General features: G+C 54.1%; 1 protein-coding gene across 3 annotated transcripts in view; it reads right to left on the bottom strand.

The window, feature by feature from the left end:
* Positions 1-20,009, bottom strand: part of LOC135920000 (cell adhesion molecule DSCAML1-like) — a 148,543-nt gene that overhangs the window by 91,128 nt on the left and 37,406 nt on the right. Inside the window, exon 1 of one of the 3 annotated variants that reach the window (XM_065454058.1) lies at positions 6,938-6,974. The exons of 1 other annotated variant lie outside the window; for it this stretch is intronic. In XM_065454058.1, the coding sequence (XP_065310130.1) occupies positions 6,938-6,959 (22 nt within the window). In that variant the 5' untranslated portion in view covers positions 6,960-6,974. Of the gene's footprint in view, positions 1-3,230; positions 3,336-6,937; positions 6,975-20,009 lie in introns of those variants that run through there. One more of the 3 variants, XM_065454055.1, reaches the window with a different exon arrangement.

Below are 20,009 nucleotides of genomic sequence, written 5' to 3' on the forward strand. Positions count from 1 at the left end.
GGCCGTCGCAAAAGAAAAAAGTAAGACAGGCCCATCCCAAATTATGCCCCTCACCCTCCCCGATGTAGGCGTCTCAGATGCGCAAAGAAAAACGTGCAAAGGGAAACCCGGGAGAGACCATCAGACTCGGCGAGAACGCATCACAGAACAAAGAAAGCAGGGCGCTGGGCGGGGAACCCTCCGATCGGTGTTCGGCAAGGCCACGCTTCGACCCTGCATCGACCGAGCCACCCGGCACACGCTCTCTCTCCTTCCTCCATTCGAAAGCAGCCAAGATGGCCAAGCGCAGTGGACGCGCAGATCATGGCGCGCGTTCGCGGGCCGGCATGCAGGTATACGCCAGCAGTGCGCGAGGAGGCGCACGAGAGAGGAGCTTACACCATGAGTAAATGCCGCCTCGGCCGCCATCACGAAAGGCCGAGGACGAACGGCGCAGACATGCGCGATGAGTTTCGCGGGTAGGCGAGGACCGGGAGCCGGCGCTCATACATTAGGGCGGCTTCATCTATTGGCAGGAGACCCACACACTGTTCGTACGCGAAGCGTCCGCGCGTATATATACTGCACACGTCGACGGCTCCAGACCCTGTGCGTCAGTCAATTAGTGCGCGCCTCCTCTTGCTAGGGCACCTGGATATGGGACGCCGCGTATGCGGACCAAGGAAGAGAAAGCAGATAAGGGCCCGAACTTTATGGACATATTATGTACCACGCTGGCCCTCCTTCAGGCAGCGATACGAAGCTCGAAATCGGCCAAGTTCGACAGCGCCGCGTGAGCGCATGGCTTAATGCATGACTCGAGGAAAACGAAAGAAGCAGTCATTTGCCAGTACTAGGTTATGATGCCCGCCTCCAATCGCGGAATAACGCAGAAAAAAAGGGGGGGCGAGGGGGGGGGGCACTCATGTGGCTCAGTCGGTCATATTCCTCGCTGTTAGTGCTGAAAGCAGCTGGCCAAGCAATTAAAGGAAGCTTACGCCAGAAAACACCTAATGAAGCACGTCAACGAAGCGTTGCCAGCGGATTCCGGTTAGCTGATCTTAAGCGGTAACCACATGGAACCGACTTCCGACGTATTTTGCCCGTGTGCCGTTGCCCATGCGTCGACGCGTTTATTTTAGCGCCAGGCGAAATGGCAGCTCGCTCGACCGTAATACGTTCGAAAGCTGGAACACAATAGTATGGATTTCAGTTAGTATAACAGCGCAGTCACCTCAATGCGTAAGACGAACGCGCAGACGCGGGACGGCACGACGCCTAAAATACGCGCCATGTGGGTACCAGTCTGGAAGCGAGCTTCCAGGGCGAAATATCTCCATATGGAATAAGCAACTGCGTCAACGTCGTCAAGCGAGTCAAGATTTCGGAATAAATTTCGAAAAAAAAAATGGCATCCAGGCTTTTTTGAAAGAACCAGCAACTGGCTGGAAAGAGGGAAGACGCAGAATAAAGCAAGACCAGACCAGGCACGAGGATGTGCGGCACAGGCTCGACGCGTCACGGACCGTGACCTCCGCCGCGCCAAGAGCCCGTTCGGCAGAAACCGCTAATCCTGAAATCGGGCAACCGGCTTTGCCAGGTCTCTCTCCTCCCTCGGGTGCGGCTAAAGAAACAGCAGCACAAAGAAGAAAGACAACTTGCCAGGCGCGGTATAAACAGCCCTAGCTAGCCCTGCGAAGAGAAAAGCTTGCGCCTCCGACAGAAAGAGCAAACAGCAAATGCGCATACTGCGTTAGAAAAAACAAAAAAAAAGCAAAGCACGAACGACTGTATAGGAAACAGCGCGACTCGATTAGAATGCAAAGCGCGTTCCCGGCACCAAGAAGTGGACGAAGCTAAAGCGGCTAAAGCCCGGCGGAGGATAGAGTGAGAGAGAGGGATCATGAATAAAAGAAGCGGACCATAGGAGATGGAAAGGGGGAGAGGTGCGCGCTGCACGGGTTGCCGGCCGTGTGCGCGAGATTTGCGAGCCCCTGGAAGGGGCAAGAGCGGCCGCTAAACCCGAGAGAGATAGCGCCAAGGCAAGCCGAACGGGGCAGAGCGGCGCCCCCTGCGCGTCGCCCGATATATTTCCGGTTCTGCTCGGAATTGAATCGCAACCTCGAAAGCACCCGCCCGATTCGGTTGTTTCTCTGCGTCGTTCTCGGCGGAGTTGTTGCTGGCGGCGAGCGCAAACCGCCTGCCGCGATGAAGGATCGCGCGCGCCTCATACAAGGTGCAGAGAGAGAGAGAGAGAGAGAGGGGGGGAGGGAGGGAGAGGGGCGCTCTCGATTAAAGCACGGGATGAAGGCGCATTGCAGGAAACGACTATGATTAAGCGGCGCTGCTCTAAAACGTTAACGAATGCAAATTCAGGTTTAGTTAAAAACAACCGAGCAAACAAAAGTTTAAAAAAAAAGGAGGCAACGTTTCGTCGAGTTTGGACCGCGGTACACGCCGCGAGAGAGAAAAAAAGTCAAACAAGATATCGGCGCGGCATCGCTCATTCGTGCGAGCAGACATCAATAGCAACGCTTCAAATATATAAAAAATAAAAAATGAAGTCGGATGATCGCAGCTAGGGCTTGGCGTACATGTAAATGCGGATATGAATAGCTTTCGCGTGTTTGGAGCGAGATTGCGGCAGTTCTCCGCGTTGATAGCAGATATGCGTCAAACAGCCTGTACAATGATAACAGGGGTAACAGAGATAACAGATAAATTAAGAGTACGGAGGTAGCTTAGCGTGCCGAAAAAAAAAAAACAGCGACAGCGGCAATGTGGACGTTCGGAGTCCAACTTCTGCTGAGGTTCTTTTGCAAACGTGGAGTCGATAACGTCCGCTCATTTTTGAGCCCGCTAATTCTACAAGTCCTTAACGCAAAGTTAGCTTTGCGACAGGTCTTTACCGCTCCACCGCATCGTCGACGCAGCGGATTTCGCAGCACTTTTAGTATAATTATTGTAGGCTTTGAGGCAATGATACTCCTCTTCCTTTCTGCACTCGGTGAAATGATCAAAACGATTTTAACGACGACGACAACAACAACGATACGCATTCACCAGTGCTTTCAAGAAGCCCGCATCCACACCGTGTAACGGCCTGTCTATAGTCACAAAAAGCTCTTACGGTACAGTTCATAAGGTCAAATTCCATGGCCACTCCGGATCACGGACGTATTATTTGCGAAGGCTGATAATACGTCTGCGTGTAATATGTATATAGTAATCAAACGGGAAAGATCACTCACGCTCGAAAAAGAAGATTGCGGATTTGGCCCTTGAATTCCAGGGCAGCGTATAATAAGCAGCCATACCGAAGAAACCAACCTCATCCGCCACTGGCCCGCAGACATTGCTCGGGTCAGTGGCCACGACGTATATACGCTGTCAGTGCAAGCGAAGCGAAACACAGCGCAGCACCTATTGCACGCTTCCCGCAGCAGCGAATCCAACCGAGTCAGATACAATATGCGAAGCGAAACTTGGGGAGCGATAAAAGTAAACTCGGCGTTGAACGCAGTCTCAGCGCACTATATATACACTGGTTTGCTTTCTTCCGAGTGGGCGGCATCATCGACGCAGCCACCAGGAAACTTCTGTCGCGTGCTTCTTCGAGGCAGGCGGTGGCTTCGGGTCGTCCTCCCCACAACCTGGCGACGAGTCGCCTCGCGCACTTCGGCTCTCGCATATACGGAGCCCGGAACGCGGTCAGCACGCACGTCAGGCGCTGGCATGCGCGGATCGCCAAGGCGACGAACGGTGCGCATCCATCGACACACATACCGGCTATATACCCCGCGCTACCGTTAGCGCGTAACTCGCACCCTTTCGACGAGCTCACTGAAAAAACTCATCGCGTATTTCACTCTTTCCCGCTCTCAACCTTCCTGAAGGAAAAGTATCAGGCACGAGGTTCGGCGAGCCGTTTCTCCACTGCGGTCGTCGTCCCGTTCCTTTCTTTCTTTCTTTCTTTCTTTCTTTCTTTCTTTCTTTCTTTCTTTCTTTCTTTCCATCTCGAGCCGCAAAGCAAGCCGTAAAGCCGTCAGTGATGATGCATTTACGGTTTCAGGCGGGAAGCGGAATTGCTTGCAGTTTGCTTCGCCAGCTAGCGCTCGGAGAAAAAAAAAAAAGTACGGCGCGCGAAGTGGATCCGCACAATAGCAGAGCATCGGCGAGAATGCCGCCACGCTAGCCTGCGCGCGCTAAGCGGCCACCAAATTGCTAGAAGCCACGCGCGAGATTAAGAAAAAAGATAATCCAGCGCTGAAGACGTGTACACCCCCTCGCACGCACACAGAGTGCGGCAACCGTAGCCCGCGAAGCACCGTTCTTAAACGCGCCCGTTAGTATATCACCAAATTAGACAACGCCTAACCACACTCTGCGTTCCTCCACGTACGCGCCACATCTTTGGCGTCACTGTATTTTCGATGGCCAATCTATTTCGTTGGTATGTCAACTTGATGTATATTTGAGTGGGCGGTTGGGAGCACTCTGGTAGCCCTATGCAAAGTTGGCGTATGGCAGCAGCTTTTGTGACGAGACTAAGCCGACTCCTACACGCGTATACGAGAGAGCCCGATCATCCGCATCTGCTCATCTACAAATACGCACATTGAATACTGTCCTGCACAAATACGAAGCATTGCCGCAGCGCACTAGAAAGACCAGTCGGTTAACACCCTGAGTGAACACAACCATATATGGACGAGCTGCCTCTCCAGCTATAGTAACGAAAAGCCGGACGACGCGGCATCGCAGCGAAGCGCGAAACAGAAAAGCAAGCGCGTAATACACGGTTCTAGGAGCACGCACAAATTCCAATACTAAAAAGAAGCGGCAAATCTGCTCAGCTCGTACCACCAACCTGTGTACGCTTTCGTCAACAACGTTGCCTATAATTTATTTTTCTTTAAATACAGTTGATTTCTCTCTTACAGACGTAAGCAAATGCTACGGCAACCCCACGCAGCTGGTAACAGTTTGCGGGTAAAAAAAAAAAACACGAACGTGCGCTCTCGGTCACTTAACACAAGCTACAAGGCCGTAAACATCTACACTTTACGCGCAGGCGGGTCGCCGTGCCCGCCGCGACACTGCACGAAGGCCAGCCGGCGGCACATGCGGGCAGCAGAGCAACACTACACGAGTAACGCGAGACGCCTCTTTTACTTGTTCACGTTGCTCGTCCGCCTGCGGCACGAGATATGGGGAGTGGGGACGGCACGACTCTTTTACGAGAGGCAGAAACAAAAACAACACAAGCCGGCCGCGTGATGTAAGAGATGTGGACACTTTTGCAAAGACCCACGCGCGCGCGTCGCAGCGTGGCACGAGCGAGAAGGGGGCCGGCGAGGAATTGCGAATGCAGCCCGTATTCCTCCTACGCGTCGTCGCTGACGCGGATGGTGATGGCCGCCGGAATGCATACGCGGTGCCGGTGCTGCCACTCGTAGCGACGACAGCAAGTTGCGTATGCGTCGTTGCTACCGCGACACAGACACGTTGACAAAGTGCAGGGGCGCGCTAGGGCGAAGCGACGACTGCGCGAAGCGAGGTGGGGGATCGGGAAGGAGGTGTAGGGGGGGGGGGCACGGTGGTGGAACGGGATGGAAGCATAGGTGTCGTGTTTGTACGCTCCGCGCATTCTTTCTGCGTTTTCTGCATTTTATTTCCGTCCCACACGCCGGGAGGTGCACGAGGCGGGGCGCGGTTAAATTACGAGCTCCAGAAAAGAGCGGGGCGTCGCGAGGCTCCCGACGCGGGCAAAGTGCGGTGCGGCGCCGGAGAGTGAGCCATCTGCTGTGCGGCGCGTGGTGATATTGTAAGCGCCGCACCGTGGCCATGTCGCGCATATGTATACCCGGTCTTGCCGTAACCGTGCAGCGTCTGCGCAAGCCAGAACTCGCGCCAGCTAATCAGGGGCTGAGTCTCAAGACACGATTCGCTCGCAAGAGCGGTCCACTGCAGACCGTCGTTACAGGATACTCACGATGGCTTCACCACCGCGATTCGCCAGCGCTAGCGCGTTGACCAATTACGTGCGAATAGCGTCGCGAACTCGGCCGATGATCACGTGCTGCCAGCTGTGTAGCTTCCACGACGCTGCACCGATTTAAGCGCGACAACGTATGGTATACGAGAACGTTCCTGAAGAGACCCTGCATCAAGAAGAGGTGTGTGTGTGTGTGTGTGTGTGTGTGTGTGTAGGGGGGGGGGGTGAGTTGCAGCAGAGGCGCGGTTGACAGGAACGGGTGCGCGATGTACGAGTGATGCTTGTGGGTTGGGAGGGTGGGGGGAGGGGGGTGTCAGGGCAAGCGAAGGGTGGCGAGGTCGCAGGTACACGCGGCGCCCTGCGGCGACGCATATTACGCACGGGGACGTCCCGGACCGGCTTGCAAGGGAGCGCGCGCCACCTAACTCAGTGCGACGAATTTGCGCCCAAGGGGTCCGTCCTTCGCGTAAACCTACGGCTACCGCTGGGATGCGGCGCTGCCTGTCATCGAGCGGTCGTCCCTGTAAAAGCAGCCATCATTTTCTCGGAGACACCTCCTCCTTTCTATATACTCCGCAGTTCTCGCTACGGGTCACTAAGCGACTTCGCGAACGCTGACGTCTCTACTACACGGTTCTCCTCGAAGCAAGAAGCAAAACACGAGTGTGTCGCGCGACATTCCAAAACAAGCAGGGCGCAAAGTGCTACCGTCCTCGGCACATCGACACGACCGCGGGGGGTGGATGACCGCTCTCAGGCCATTACCAGCCCGGCATGGCGACGATGCCCATCACGATCAATCGCTCGAGCGAGTGGCACGGTCCGTACGCATACAATATCGAACGCGGCGGGTGAACAACGCGACAGCGGCAGCCGGCCCTGTCGCAAGAGCGCCGCAGCTCGAACTATAGGGAAGCTAGAGAAACAAACAACTAAATAAATAAATAAATGAAATAGTACCAACGATGCGGAGAGTCTTCATCGTAGTGTCAGTTACCAGGCTTCTCGACGCTCGTCGTTATCACCTATAGGCATGCCTGCAGTAAGGAGTGCGGGCTTTCAAAAGTGCAACGTGCTCCCGATATTCTAGCTCGCGCGAAGTGCGCATATTCCAACGGGCGCCCACAAGTTAAATTGCTCATGTATATTCGGAAGCTGCGCTTCGATAAGAGGGGCCGCATTTTAAATGACCCGTCAAAAAAAGGTCGCGCGATGGCGTGCCATCTTCGCCCGGGTGAGGAGGAACGATTCTCGGTATTCGGGAGATGGACTTTTTTTTTTTTTTTTCCAGGACACGCGCGCAGCAGAACGCGCGACACATCCCGTCGAGGAAGAACTTCGACGGAAGAGACGATGCGTGCAGCACGCATATATGCAAACGTATTCGCCACGCAAGCACGTAATATACTACGTATCGGCCGGCAGGAAAAAAAAAAATCGCCGCGATATGCGAGCTTCTGGGCGGATCCTCGCAGAGAAACACGCTCACGGGGTGGTGGTGCAACGTCCAGGGCTTTTTTGGTGGCACACCTTCTCGGAAAAGCGTGCCGGCCACGGAGGTGCATGTATGCTGCTGCGAGCAGAGCGCGCGCGACCGGGAGCGGCGGAAGGCTGGCCGGCAGGCAACCCGGAATCGCATTCCGCCCGCCCATGTTTCCGCCAGGGGCCCGGTTATTAAAAAAAAAAAAAAAAGCAGTGATCCCGCTGACGAGGGCCTCCTTTGCGGACATGCCACGCAGGTCGCTCTCTTTTTTTTTTAGTCCTGGCTACTTTAATTTGCATCGTATACTTAGTGTAAGGAAGCTGTGCTCGTCCCCAGCGAACATTGCGCGTCATCATGGGACGATCGCATAAGACGTGCTATAGTTCTGGTTCTGCCCCAGGCCATCGCAACTGGCGGAAGGGTTCCTGCGTACTAGACGTATAAATTATGTACAGACGCGAACAATACGAGAGGGGAGATCGAATTCGCCTTTCAAGCAACGACTGTTTCTTGATGTGCGGGTTAATGTGAATTGCATCACGGGGAGTATACAAATCCTTGCTCTGCCGAGACTCTGTATACGTGTAAATAGAAGAGAGAGTAATTTTCCCGTTACCTCTGGATTACACGCCTTGCCTATGCGAGGAGCCTCAGCGTACGGAGGCCGCAATAAAAGCTGCACGTGTGGAAACGGTAGCCGCCTTGCTAACGGGGCTTCCACTTCTGGTTCCCAGTTCTGTGTAGGGTTTTAAACCAGGTTCATGGCTGCTTTCTTTCTTTCTTTCTTCCTGCCGCTATTCTTCCAGCTCGACAAACGTTCCTTGGTCCCAAGCGAGGTCGGGGTGACATAACATGCACGTGCCCGGAAAAGAAAGAAGACCGCTCTCAGCAAACAACGAAGTCCGTACAATGAGCATAGGGAGAAGAAAGAAAAATGGGCAAAGTGCACAATCAGCGCAGAATCTCGAGATAAATATAAGAAAAAAAAAAGAAAGAATGCCACTCTTGGGTTTCAGACTGCGCAGGAGAAAAACGAACCGAGCGAACCAAGAAACCACCGCGTAAAAAAGTAAACTCCCAGAAGGAGAGACGGGGCCGACAAAGGTGGCGCCCCTACCCCCCGACTCTCTCCCCCACCTTTTCCACCGATCGCAAGAAGAAGAAAGCCGCCCCGATTCCTCTAAAATGCTGGCACAAAGCGGGCCGCCGCTGAGCACGTCTCTTCCGGGGCCCAGGACGAATCCGGTGACACTCGGCTGTGTTTTTTTTAATCGTTTTCCCTACCTTTTATTTGTTACTTTACCGCCTTCCTTCTCCGGGGCACTCTCGAAGAAAGCGTCGAGCCCCAAACCCGTCCCTTTATGGAAGTGGAATACAAACACGCGCAGAAAGCAATAACAACGAAGAAAAAGAAAGACAGAGGTCTTAGGTAACGGATCGCTCTCGGGGTCCGATATACCGAGAGAAGGAACGTCGGGAAAAAGGTTCAGCACACCAGAGGCAACGAACGACAGGGTAGCGAGCGACCCGCGCGCGGACACCGACATATGCGCGAGCACGCGCGGTGCCAGAGGTGTTGTTCGAACCCCCAACATAAGCCGGAGCGGAGGAAAAGTAGGGTCCGCGCGGGAGCTTCCTTTCCTCTCCCCATACGTTCCCCCACCCCCCACCCCGCTCCCTTACAATGCGAAGAAACGACGGCCTTGAGCCTCTCACCTTCGCTCTTGCCAGTACCTTCTTTCCTTCGTTATTTCTTTGTTCTGTCCTTTCTTTCTGCCCCGTCTCTGCGGGAGACTCTTGGAGCCGTAACCCCGGGTTCGAAGGACACGCGAAGGGCAGACATATGGAAGGGCGCAGCTTCCACCTGGCCCGTGGTCAACGTCCCATACACTTCTTTCTCCCCATTCCCCCACCCCCCTTTTTTTCCTTCTTCCTGCAGCCTGTTCGCGTGCGATTCGGTGCAAGGGTAGCGGAGGTCATGGGGACCCCGCTCATCTTTAAGCGGAACGCCGTTACTATAGAAGTAGTAAGTTGTAAGCTTGATACAGTATAGGGCCACCGCCGCTGTACGGAAGGATTTACGATGTAATGTCCCGCGGAAATATGAGGGAAAGCTTACACCGTTTCAATAATTACAGCTGTACCCAACAGATGCCGCCTTTTCCCTCGTGTTCCCGCTATCCCGCACAGAATCAGAGACTGCTATACGAGCCGTCTAGGGCTGTGTCTTGCAATGTATCTCCGGCTACGAAGCAATTCTGAAAACTTAAGTATTCAAACTCTATCGGTCCAGCCTAGAATAAGTCACGTTGTATTTAGGTTCTGCGCCCGTGCAGTGGTGCCGGTGCTATCCCTTGGACATGCTAAGGACCCTTTCGCGAATGCAAGCCGCTGACGTATGCTGCCTCTGAAACTCTGTAATAAAGGCCTATTCCGGCTAGGTTCCGAGAGATCCAACAAAGATTGTCACGTGCGCTGCACGTGAGATTCCTCCGCCCCTCGCGGTCAGAGATGCCTCGATGTGACATTCCTGAACAGCCACCCGTTTGCGCGCCCGGAAGCGACGGGAATTGATGGCGGAAGCTGAAAAGACCCGAGAGAGTCGTTTAAACCTGGCAGCCTTGTTCTTCTATCGCGCTCGGGACTCAAGTGGCCGAGCACAAAGGGCAGCCGCCAATTCTTACGCACCAGGGCGACGCGCGCCATGACAAACGGACCTCCTCTCCATCGGGGTTCCTTCCGTGACAAAACATCTCTGCGGTCGGTCTACCGCCAGGAAAGGCGTGTGCGAACAAAAGTCACAACCGAGGTAAACTTAAACCAAGGCACAATTAATAGAAGTGCCACGCTAATTCCGCATCGGCCTCCCTGTATCATCGTCCCTAATTTTGGTTGCGATTGGCTTCGTCTACGTGTGTAGGGCGGCTGCAGAAGTTGCTGAAAAAACAACACGAATAATCTACGAAACAAGTCTGCTATATAGTGTTGAAGACTGGGCTAGTTGGTGCGGGCATTACGAACACAGCGCCCTTGGTCGTTCCTGTGATTCCTATGCGGCGAAGTATCAAGTTCGTAAGACAAAATAAGGCAGGAAACGAAGTGCGTAATGGCCATGTTGTTTTCAAATAACCCATATAGCTGTGTAGCTCAATTAACTACTTACTACTCCTATTAATGTCTCGTTCAATATATTGTTTGTGTTGTATTGCAGTAGCCTCTGTAGTAACTGACACAGATATGAAAAACTTAATAGCTCCACAAGCTTCGTTCACTCCATTTCATCGGATGAGTGATGCATCATTATTTAAGCATATGTATGCCGTTAAAGATTACTCTCTGAAATGGTTTGTCATTTACTGATTGCTGTGGTTAATTTGTCTGCCTGATCATATGCGGTATTTCCTATGTTTATAGCAATCGCCCTTTTGAGAGATTATGTACCTTACCCCTGCTACAGGTCCTCACTGTACCGTAGCAAGCAAATTACAATAAGCGCACTCAAAAGTGCTTCTTCAGTTTTCGATGCAGATTGTCTCCGCACCAGCGTGCGAGTCTGCTGCTGAACGAGCGAAAACGGTCTGCATAACTTCGCTGCTGCAAAGGGTGCCCGAAGACCTTTTCTCTGTCCAGAAGACCTCTCTTCCACTCACGTAGGCCTTTATCTCGCAATTAAGCGAACACAAATATTAAAAACACACACACACGCACACAAAGAAAACGAAGGAACAGAAATTATACCTGGGAGAAATGAAAGCAACCTAAACATCTACACGTGTCATTCCGCCTGCCCTTTCGTCGAACAACATGCCATCTACTCATAATTTCCGCGGGAAACGTCGCAGCGTCTTCCAGAGGCGACTGCACCGCTGTTCAGCACATCACCAGACAAAGCGACGAAATAGGCAGGGAGAAAGGAAGCTTAGAATATGCACGAAGAAACAGTAGTGCAGTTCTTCCGCCTTCTCGCGCAAAGCTCTCGTGGCCATCCAAGCGTTGAAAAAAGAAAGAGTGGAAGGGGGGGGGGGGGAGCTGTTGGAAATGTACAGAAGGCCGCGAAGGGTACACACTATACACTGTCCTAGGCCCTCGCTGACTGGCGACGCACCCGCGCAATGTGGGATAGCTACGAACGTATATGTGTATTTTTAAATAGACGCACCAACCAGGGAGTCAGAAACATGCCTCTTTTTTTCTCTTGACGCACGCCGCCACTTCAGTGCGCGCTTTTTCCTTCCCTTTTCCTTCACTGTAAGAGAGCGTCATTGTACTCTTCAGCGTGTGCAACGTCAGTCCGGGCCAAGCCGAACATGTCAAGCAGGGGCCACGAACTCGCTCTGATGCGCCGCTGCTCCCTCCAATCGGTGTCTCGCGGCAGAGCCGTCTCCTTCCTTGCAGGCGTGAAAGAGTCGCCGCTTTTTCCGCGACCTCCTGTTGTTATTATCCTCGTTCGTTTTCTCACGGTCACTTCAGCACAGCAGCTGAGAAAGCGAGTCGAACAATCAACGACGTTTCGGAGACGGACCGCTCTCCGGCTGCCCTGCTGATATCGTTATTTCGAGCGTAGATATAGCCGCGAGCAATGCGCAGTGACGTTTCTGCGTACCCGCAGCTGCCGCTGATAGCTTCGGGGGCGCTCGCTCTGATTCGGCGCCGAGGGAATGGACTTGAAACAAAGGAACCAAAATGCGCTGCCGGCAGCGGCATTGTTTGCCATTCTGCCGGAGGAGACAATGCGTCTTCCTCGATTGCTCCGCAAACACGGGAGAAAGTAGCCCGCGTGCGACAGAAGAAGATTAAACATAAAAGCGAGCAGGCCAAGCTCGGTGAGTCGGTGAGCTAAGATCGTAGTCTCAAAAGGGCGGCGTGCGTACTTTGCGAGAGCACGATGCCGGCGTCTAGGAAGCCAAAGCCAAAGCCGAAGAGCTTCTCCGTGTCGAGAAGGCCAGCCAGTGCAATGGTGGCGGTATAGTGCCTAGAATATACAAGGCACTGTATACAGTGGCGGCTGAAGGAACGACGACTCCGAACTGGGCCACGCGCGAGGCAATCGTGCGTGATCGATGCGAGACGCGCGGAGATCGTGGCGTCATGGGACGTGCGCCCTTGGTGCGTGGGTGATTTAAAACTGCCGTGTGTGTATAGAGGAAATCGGGCGACCTCTCGCGAAGAAGTGGAGGCCGCTACGCGTCGGCGGTTTTCCTCTCGTTATCCTGGCGGTGCAGCAGAAAAAAAAAAGAAATAGAGAACGCGTGCTCTCCATGCAAATGCAACTCGAAACGCGAGAAAAGCGCGCAGGAAAAAAAAAACTTCGAGCTACGGCGGGTAAGGCAAGCAAACTGTGTCGCATGCCAGAAATACGTATATATGCGCCATCAAGAGAGTTAGTCCAGCGCAACTCTGGCGAAGAAAGCAATAAAGACCAATAATAATAAGATAAATACGAGGCAGCAGCGAGAAATGAACAAAGAAGGGATGGAAGGAAGCCGCTGCAAAGCTCGTAAAGAATCGAAACCTCGTCAGCGGAAACACCCACGAAGCTCATAAAAATATGAATGAGCAGCCTTTTCGAAGGAAAGAAACGGTCCGGCCACCCTGCAGGAAGTCGAAGCGCTATGCCACTGCGGCGCATTATCTGTGAGAGAATGCTTAAAGACCGTTGCTAACCGGATGGGAAGAAGCAACAATAACTGCGAAGACGGTCGAATAGTCACGACACCGAACGGTCACAACGGCGCAGAGATTGAAAGGTGCACGACGCGCAGACTTGGTGGGGCCTTCCCAACTTTTGCGTTTGAGGAAAGCGCTATGCGCAGTGCACGGGGCCGAGGGCGTATTTAGGCAGGCGGCCACCGCCAACACAGTTATACTCTTCGTTTTGTCTTTCTCGCACAGCGGAACCACTGCGCGCTTGGTACCGCGGGTCATGCAGCTCTCACTCGCGGATTAGTAAGCACCGCGCCTCCTCTTCAAAAAGAAGAATGCAAGCGCGAGACGCGCCGCCGGAAAATGCGGAGGCGTCAGAAGTGGGCAATAAAACCGCGTTAAGAAGCGCGGATGAGGGGTAATAACGCCCGGCTTTCTTTACGCCGCAGCCGGCCCTTCTTAAAAGACATTTGACCCTTGCGGGTCTCGAATGAAAATGATCGGCTTATCGCGCAAGAGGAGACGCCAGGCGTCGTCGTCGTCGTCTTTCAAGCTTTCACGCTTTTTTTGTCTCCTGCTTTGCCCATTTTGCGTTGCGGCCGCTTCCTTACCTCTACACGTCATCCTTCTCTATCTCTCTCTCTCTCTACACGTGCTGCTCGAGACGCTATAGCGCTTCCAGATGCCATCCACGATTCCAGGCGGCCGCACCTTTTAACCTTTCATTTTGTCCTCAAACTTCTGGGACAATAAACAAACGAAGGGCCCGGTAGGCACTCAAGCCTCGGGAAACGTGCCTACGCACTGAGGGGACGACTGTGCTTTCTTTGCATCCGACTCTGCAACAGCGGTTATGAGATACGACCCACCGGCGGACAGTGCTGCGAGAGAGAGAGATAGAGCTCTAAAGCAGACGCTTCGACTTTTTTTAAGCCGCGAAGCGTCCAGAAAAACCAGCCGGTCACCTTGACGGCCCTCTTCTCTCCGTCCAGTATATAATACGCGCCGGCAAAGTCGTAAAGAAAGCCCAAGCACAACCCGCCCACCACACAACGAAACGAAAACCTTTCGCCCACTGTCGATGCTCGAGCGCGGAGGTGACGCCCTGCGCAAACCACTCAGCCGCCGACCGAAGAAGTGCTACATTTCCTTGCCGCCTTTATTTATCGCCCGCGGTACCGGCCGGCTTCGGCGACTCGCAGTCGACTGGCCTGTTTGCCTGCGGTTCTTCAGAAGTGCTCTCCTCGAGAGGGCGCCACGAGACGACTCTATATATATACAAACTCTGCGCGCAAGCAGGACACTCGTCTGCGGAACCGAATAAATGTGTGTGCACTCGGTGGACTCCTTGCATGTGCTCCTTTCTTTCGCTCACGCTGATGGCGAGTGGCAGTCGGCGCCGCCTAAGAGACGCGCACATCTCCTTTAAATTCGTATAATTAAAAAAATAATAGCAATAAACGCGAAGCTGCGGGGTCGCTCTTCTCAAGCAGGAAGAACTCGAAGCCATGTTCGAGAACAATGGAGAAAGCTCAAAGTTAGGCGCGTCATGGCGTGAGCGCGCGGCTATTAGTCACAGCGGTGGGTCGTCCTTACTCGCCGCCTGCGCGTTGTGGTCAGTGCCCTTGCGACGAACAAAAGCGGGACGAAAAAAAAAGAAGCTATAATAATCATTCCCTGGTGATCAAATGGAGGCAGTCGACTGAGGTCTTCGTGTAAAAGAACGCCAATTTTGCTGCCTTCCTTCTAGCGTAAGCTGGAGCGCGAATCGGGACGGTAGAAAGAGAGACGGGCAAACGAAAACTTGGGACGCCATACGAGGACGAGACCGTGCGAGCCTTTGAGAGGGGAGGACAAGGGCCCACGTGTTTCTTAGGATTCGGGCAGGCTTATCGCGCCTATCTCAAGCATATTCATGCCATTGGAAAGACACGAAGAAAAGAAAGGAACACTAATAAGAAGTGACGCATCCTATATAAATACGCCGAGAGTTCGTTCCAGTAGACGTCAATAATCGCTGCTCTTTCGAGGAGAAAGCAAGCAGACGACACGGAATAAAGAAGACGACACATCCGATAAAAGCCACTGATACGAGTCGAAGACGAAAATTGAAGTGGAACGCAGAGGGAATGCGGAGGCTCGCTAGATGGAGGACAGCGGGCGGGCACGAACAGAGGGCATAAAAACGCATTTAGGGGGCTTTTAAGGGCGAGTTGCGAAAAGCAGGTCGCGCGTATCGAAAAGATGAGGAGAGAGCTCCGGCAAAATCCGATTGCCAAGACGGATGGAGCGTCGCTGCGGTCATGAAGCACTGCGGTTGTGTATCTCTCTCTCTTTCTCTCTCTCTCTCCATGTCTACCTCTCCTAATGCCCCCTGCACACACATTACTGGCAGCTCTCTTTTCGCCGGTCTCCTCATTCCTCGGACTCGCGCGAACCTGCTGGAAGCCTTGTGTAGAAGAACTAGGAAGAGGAGGAAGGGCAAAAGTGAGGGGGGCGTCGGCCGCCGAAACGACGCGAGGGATTACGGCCGACGTCATCGTCTTGGTCGCGCGCGCAAACCCCAACGCTCCTCGGCACACACCGAGGATTACACGCCGGATTCACCACGCGTGCAGCTAGTCAAGCGTTTCTCTCGAACTCGCTCGCTGCGAGCGCCGCCACACGAGCAGCGGCGCCTTTTAATGCGCGCCAAGCGGAACGAACCGGGCAGCGTCCCGTTCCCCCCTCTCTCTCTTTCGTAGATAGCCCAATGCATATACCGCGCCCCAAACAAATGGCATGAGCCAGAGAAAGGCCATAGCCATAGTCAAAGCCGTTGCAGCCGCCGCCACCAAAAGCATCAACGCGTGCCACGTGCAAGGGACAGTGCGTCCGTAGGGCGACCGTTTTTCAGGCAGAGCGAGGTCGGCCTGGCGCCCAGAAAGATGTTTTCAGAACCGCACCTTGAGAGCCGCTCTCTCTCTCTCCCTCTCAAACGCTTTTGTTGTGATGCGCGCGTGCGGGTTGCAGCGGACGCGAGAGAACAAAGCGCGAACAGGTCGGGCCGGCGAGCATAAGTCGACAGGCGTGTCCGCGATTCAGGGCTAGGGGTTGGCAGAAATAAATAGCAAAGAGGCACAGTCGTTCTGCTGGGCCACGCCCTACCAGCAGAGAGAGCCGGATAGGACGAGGAGGCACGCGAGGGGTTGGTCGCTCTTCCGTCGCCGAGGCTCAAGTAGCCGCCGCAGGATCCTGAAACCCGCGGCGGCGCCCAAAATGACACTCACGCGAACACAACTCCTGTGCCAGGCAGTGTAAGGCAAGAAAGACAGGGGCGAAGGCACATCGTCAAGGTCGATCCGGCATCCAGCAGCAGCACGCGAAAGCGTTAGTAGAGGCACCAAGTACTCAGTCGAAGGAACAACAGTCTCCCTTACTGCATGCACACGGCTATAGGGTGTGCCCGCAACAGAACTTGAGCCTAAGGTTAACCCCGCTCTCGAGATTCTGGGTTCCCGCGGCTAATTTGAACTACGCTGCGCCGAAAGGGCGGCCACGTGCGAACATAGATCGAGGAGCCTTCTAAAAAGTCAGTCACGCGAAAACGTGCACTCAGGAGCATGAACACAGCATCTCCCGAGCTCCGCAGGTGACGACGAGGTTGCCGCGAATTCATGAAACAGGAGAGAGAACTCCTCGAGCGCGAAATCGCGGCGCATGTTCGAGTCACAGGCACAGAAAACAACCGAACGAATGGTCAGCTGGCGTCGAAGCTACGCTCTGTACTTACACAAGCGCGCGCGCTCTTAGCTGTAGCTGTCGCAACGTGGATTCAGCAGCGCGGATAAGGAATCCAAGCCTAGCCAGGCAGGGCAGCCGAAATGCGGACAGCAGAGGCTCGCCGAGCCACACCCACGCATGTGCAAATCGCGTTAGTCACGCTACGGCGCTTCTCTCCTTCATCTGAGAGCGAGACCTGCTGGACACGGCCGAGGGCAAAGAAGGCCGGCAGGCTCAACGTGCGGACGTCGGACTAGCCTTCGGCGAGTGACCTGACGCTTCTCCGAAGTCGCGGGATATCCACGAAAAGATTCGCGGCCCCGCCCGAGACAGCAGCGACGACGAGCGCGTGCGCGTGAACAACAATCACGCGGAGATGCGAGCGTTCCTTAAACCCGTCGCCGCGGGGTGGGAAGCCGAGACTCGCGCGACCGACCAGGGCGCCGCACCACGGCGTCAACATGATACTGCAACAACCGGCTCCTTGCTACGTTCACTAATCCTCTTCCAGGTGAATGCGTCCGACCGTCCAGAGCTCGCTCCTAATCCTCGCTGGAAAAGAGAGCCCCCGGCCCGTGACAGCTCGAAAAAGGAAATAATAATGGCAGAAGTTGGGCAAGGGTGGGCCGAGGAGGTTGTGCAGATTGAAAGCATCGCGTGCCGATGTGCGCGCTTGAGCACAAAAGTCGCCAACGTGAGCGAGTGCCTGCGCGCCTCGTACGTCTTCTCCGAGGCGTGGCTGGATACCCGGACTGCATCTGCTCTTTGAAGGCGTGTTTCGACGTTTCTAAAGGGGGGTGGTTCAGCAGAGGAAGAAGAGGTCGGGAAAGACGTAAATGGCCAGAAGTAGCATCAGCAGCGCCTTAGCACTCTCTTAGGATGAACACAGTGGCCACGAATGCAGCCGTGGCTGCCAGATGTTATCCGCTGCCACGCACGCGATGTCAGGATTTGTAACGAGAGAGGCTTCGAAAAGCGTAGCTACGAACGTCTTGCGTTTCGCCGATACGTCTGCGGACTACGCTTCGTGTGTCATCAACTGATGTGCCGACGAAACAGCGCCTGCAGCAAACCTAGAAGTGCCAAAGCAGAGTTACGTGTACTTCCCGCGACAAAGAACACAGAAAAGACTTTTCACCTTGTATCCATTCGTCCAAGAAAACTGCGACCTAAACAAGAGCACTACCGACGCCAAAGAAAGACAGTTTGTTTTCGTCTTAGTTGACTTATGCGCGAAGTCCAACTGCGTCAAAAAAAAAAAAAACGGGGCAGCACGAAACTACACTTCACTATTCAGAGGCCTGAGAGCGACGAGAAACAAAATCCATTGGCACTTCAATTTCGAGCGCGCACATACGGTAAAACGCGAACGACGAAGCCGCGTGGAGAGACGAGTGCTTCCGCTCCTCCCGCTGTTTGGTTGATGCGATCTCGTCTTCTTTTTTTTTTTCTCCCTCTTGTTTGCCCTTGGAGAAGCCCTGCCACACCTCGGCAAGAGGAAGTAAAATATAAGAAAGACGGTGGGGCGCCTCCAGCAGCAGCAGCAGCAGAACCACTGGCACCGCGCGACAGCTGCAAGGTCGACGGTGGCCAAACACAAACACCCGCCGCGACAGGGGCGACAGGTGGCGGTGCGCTGCCTGGCGGCCCCTGCCATCTCCCTCGCTTCTTCGCTACGGCTGCGGACGCAAGACACAAACAGGACACGGCGCCGGGCCACAAGGCACGCTACGCCTGCACACAGTGGAGTGGCAGTGCGCTGGTTAACCGTGCCAGATTTTTTTTTCGCACGTATAGTGCGCGTGAGCCGTGGTTTCGGTCCATTGGTGTTCGTGGTCGTTAAAGTAATCGTCATCAACCCAACAAGACAAACGTTGCGGTCCTGCGGCGGCACGTGAGGTCACGACCAGCCAACACATATCAAATGTCACAGACACAGCTCAACTCTAGAAGAGTAACGGCCATCCAAATGCCTTAGTGCAGCTCATTATGAACGGAACCACTTCGCGGGAACGTCGCTCCGTTCGACGTCTTCCACTCTCCGAAGACACTAGCACTGCTTTCATAGCTCACTCGCTCTCACCGACGAAACAACTTGGTCGAATCTACCCGTCGCCCTGTCGGATTCCTTACCTAACAAAGGTCAGCTACGAGTACCATGGCTGCTTCATGGATAGAAAGGCACGCGGACCTCTCTATTGAGCGGTCGTGCGAGTGCTACAGCGCTTACGACGGCCTCGGCAAACGCGATTATTGCGCTATCAATAAAAACAGCCGATCTAGACTACTGCGACGCAGAGGACTTCGCATTTCATCGCTGCACATGAATTACCACTTTCGACGGCGTTTCCGTCCTCCTGACGCGCTTTCTGTTACGCTAATAGACAATCGATTACGCATTTTAGACTTTACGTGACCTCCGCAACTCCACTTTTTAATGTCAACTAAACGGCATCTGGCCACGTTTGATGCAACCGGTGAAGTACCACAGGCTCACTTCAAAAGGTGAAACCGTGTTTCTCGCCCATTCCAGCTGTACTTTCGCGATCGAAACGGCAGGACAGCCGCTCCATGTCGACGTACCGAGAACCCTGCCTCGTGTCGTGTCTTCCTCTCCTCAGACAGCGCCAGTAACTCGCGGAGCTCCCGAAGGCTCCGGGCAAGAAGCAAGATGCCCCCCGCTCGGAAACCACCTGGCGTTTGTGAGCCAAGATGCTGCGGCGAAGCCGCGTAGCATAGCGTTGCACAGTAGCCGGCGCCTCCTTTTCGTTGCCCGTAAGACGTATGGTTCGCCGGTCCATCTGCACATCTTGCGCAAGCTAAGGTGCGCTATGAGACTGCCTTGGAAATGTAGGCAACGGCGACTTGCGAGGAGGGTATGAGCGTATGTGAGCGAACCCAGAGATGAGGTTTTATATATCCCCGACAACATCGACAACGTCTGCGTCTGTGAGCGGAACTCCCGCTGAAGATGTATTTCACCAAGACCAAAGCAACGCTGCACTTTCAACGAAGCAGAAGCCAAATGGAAATGCAAATAAACGAATGCGCCATCTCGCCGCTCTAGTTCGTCGATCACTTCTGCCTCGTGTATTCTTTCCTCGCAATTCCACCAATAATGTATATTTAAAGCCATCTGTTCAG

The sequence above is a fragment of the Dermacentor albipictus genome, chromosome 4 (assembly GCF_038994185.2).
Source record: "Dermacentor albipictus isolate Rhodes 1998 colony chromosome 4, USDA_Dalb.pri_finalv2, whole genome shotgun sequence".
Taxonomy (NCBI): domain Eukaryota; kingdom Metazoa; phylum Arthropoda; class Arachnida; order Ixodida; family Ixodidae; genus Dermacentor; species Dermacentor albipictus.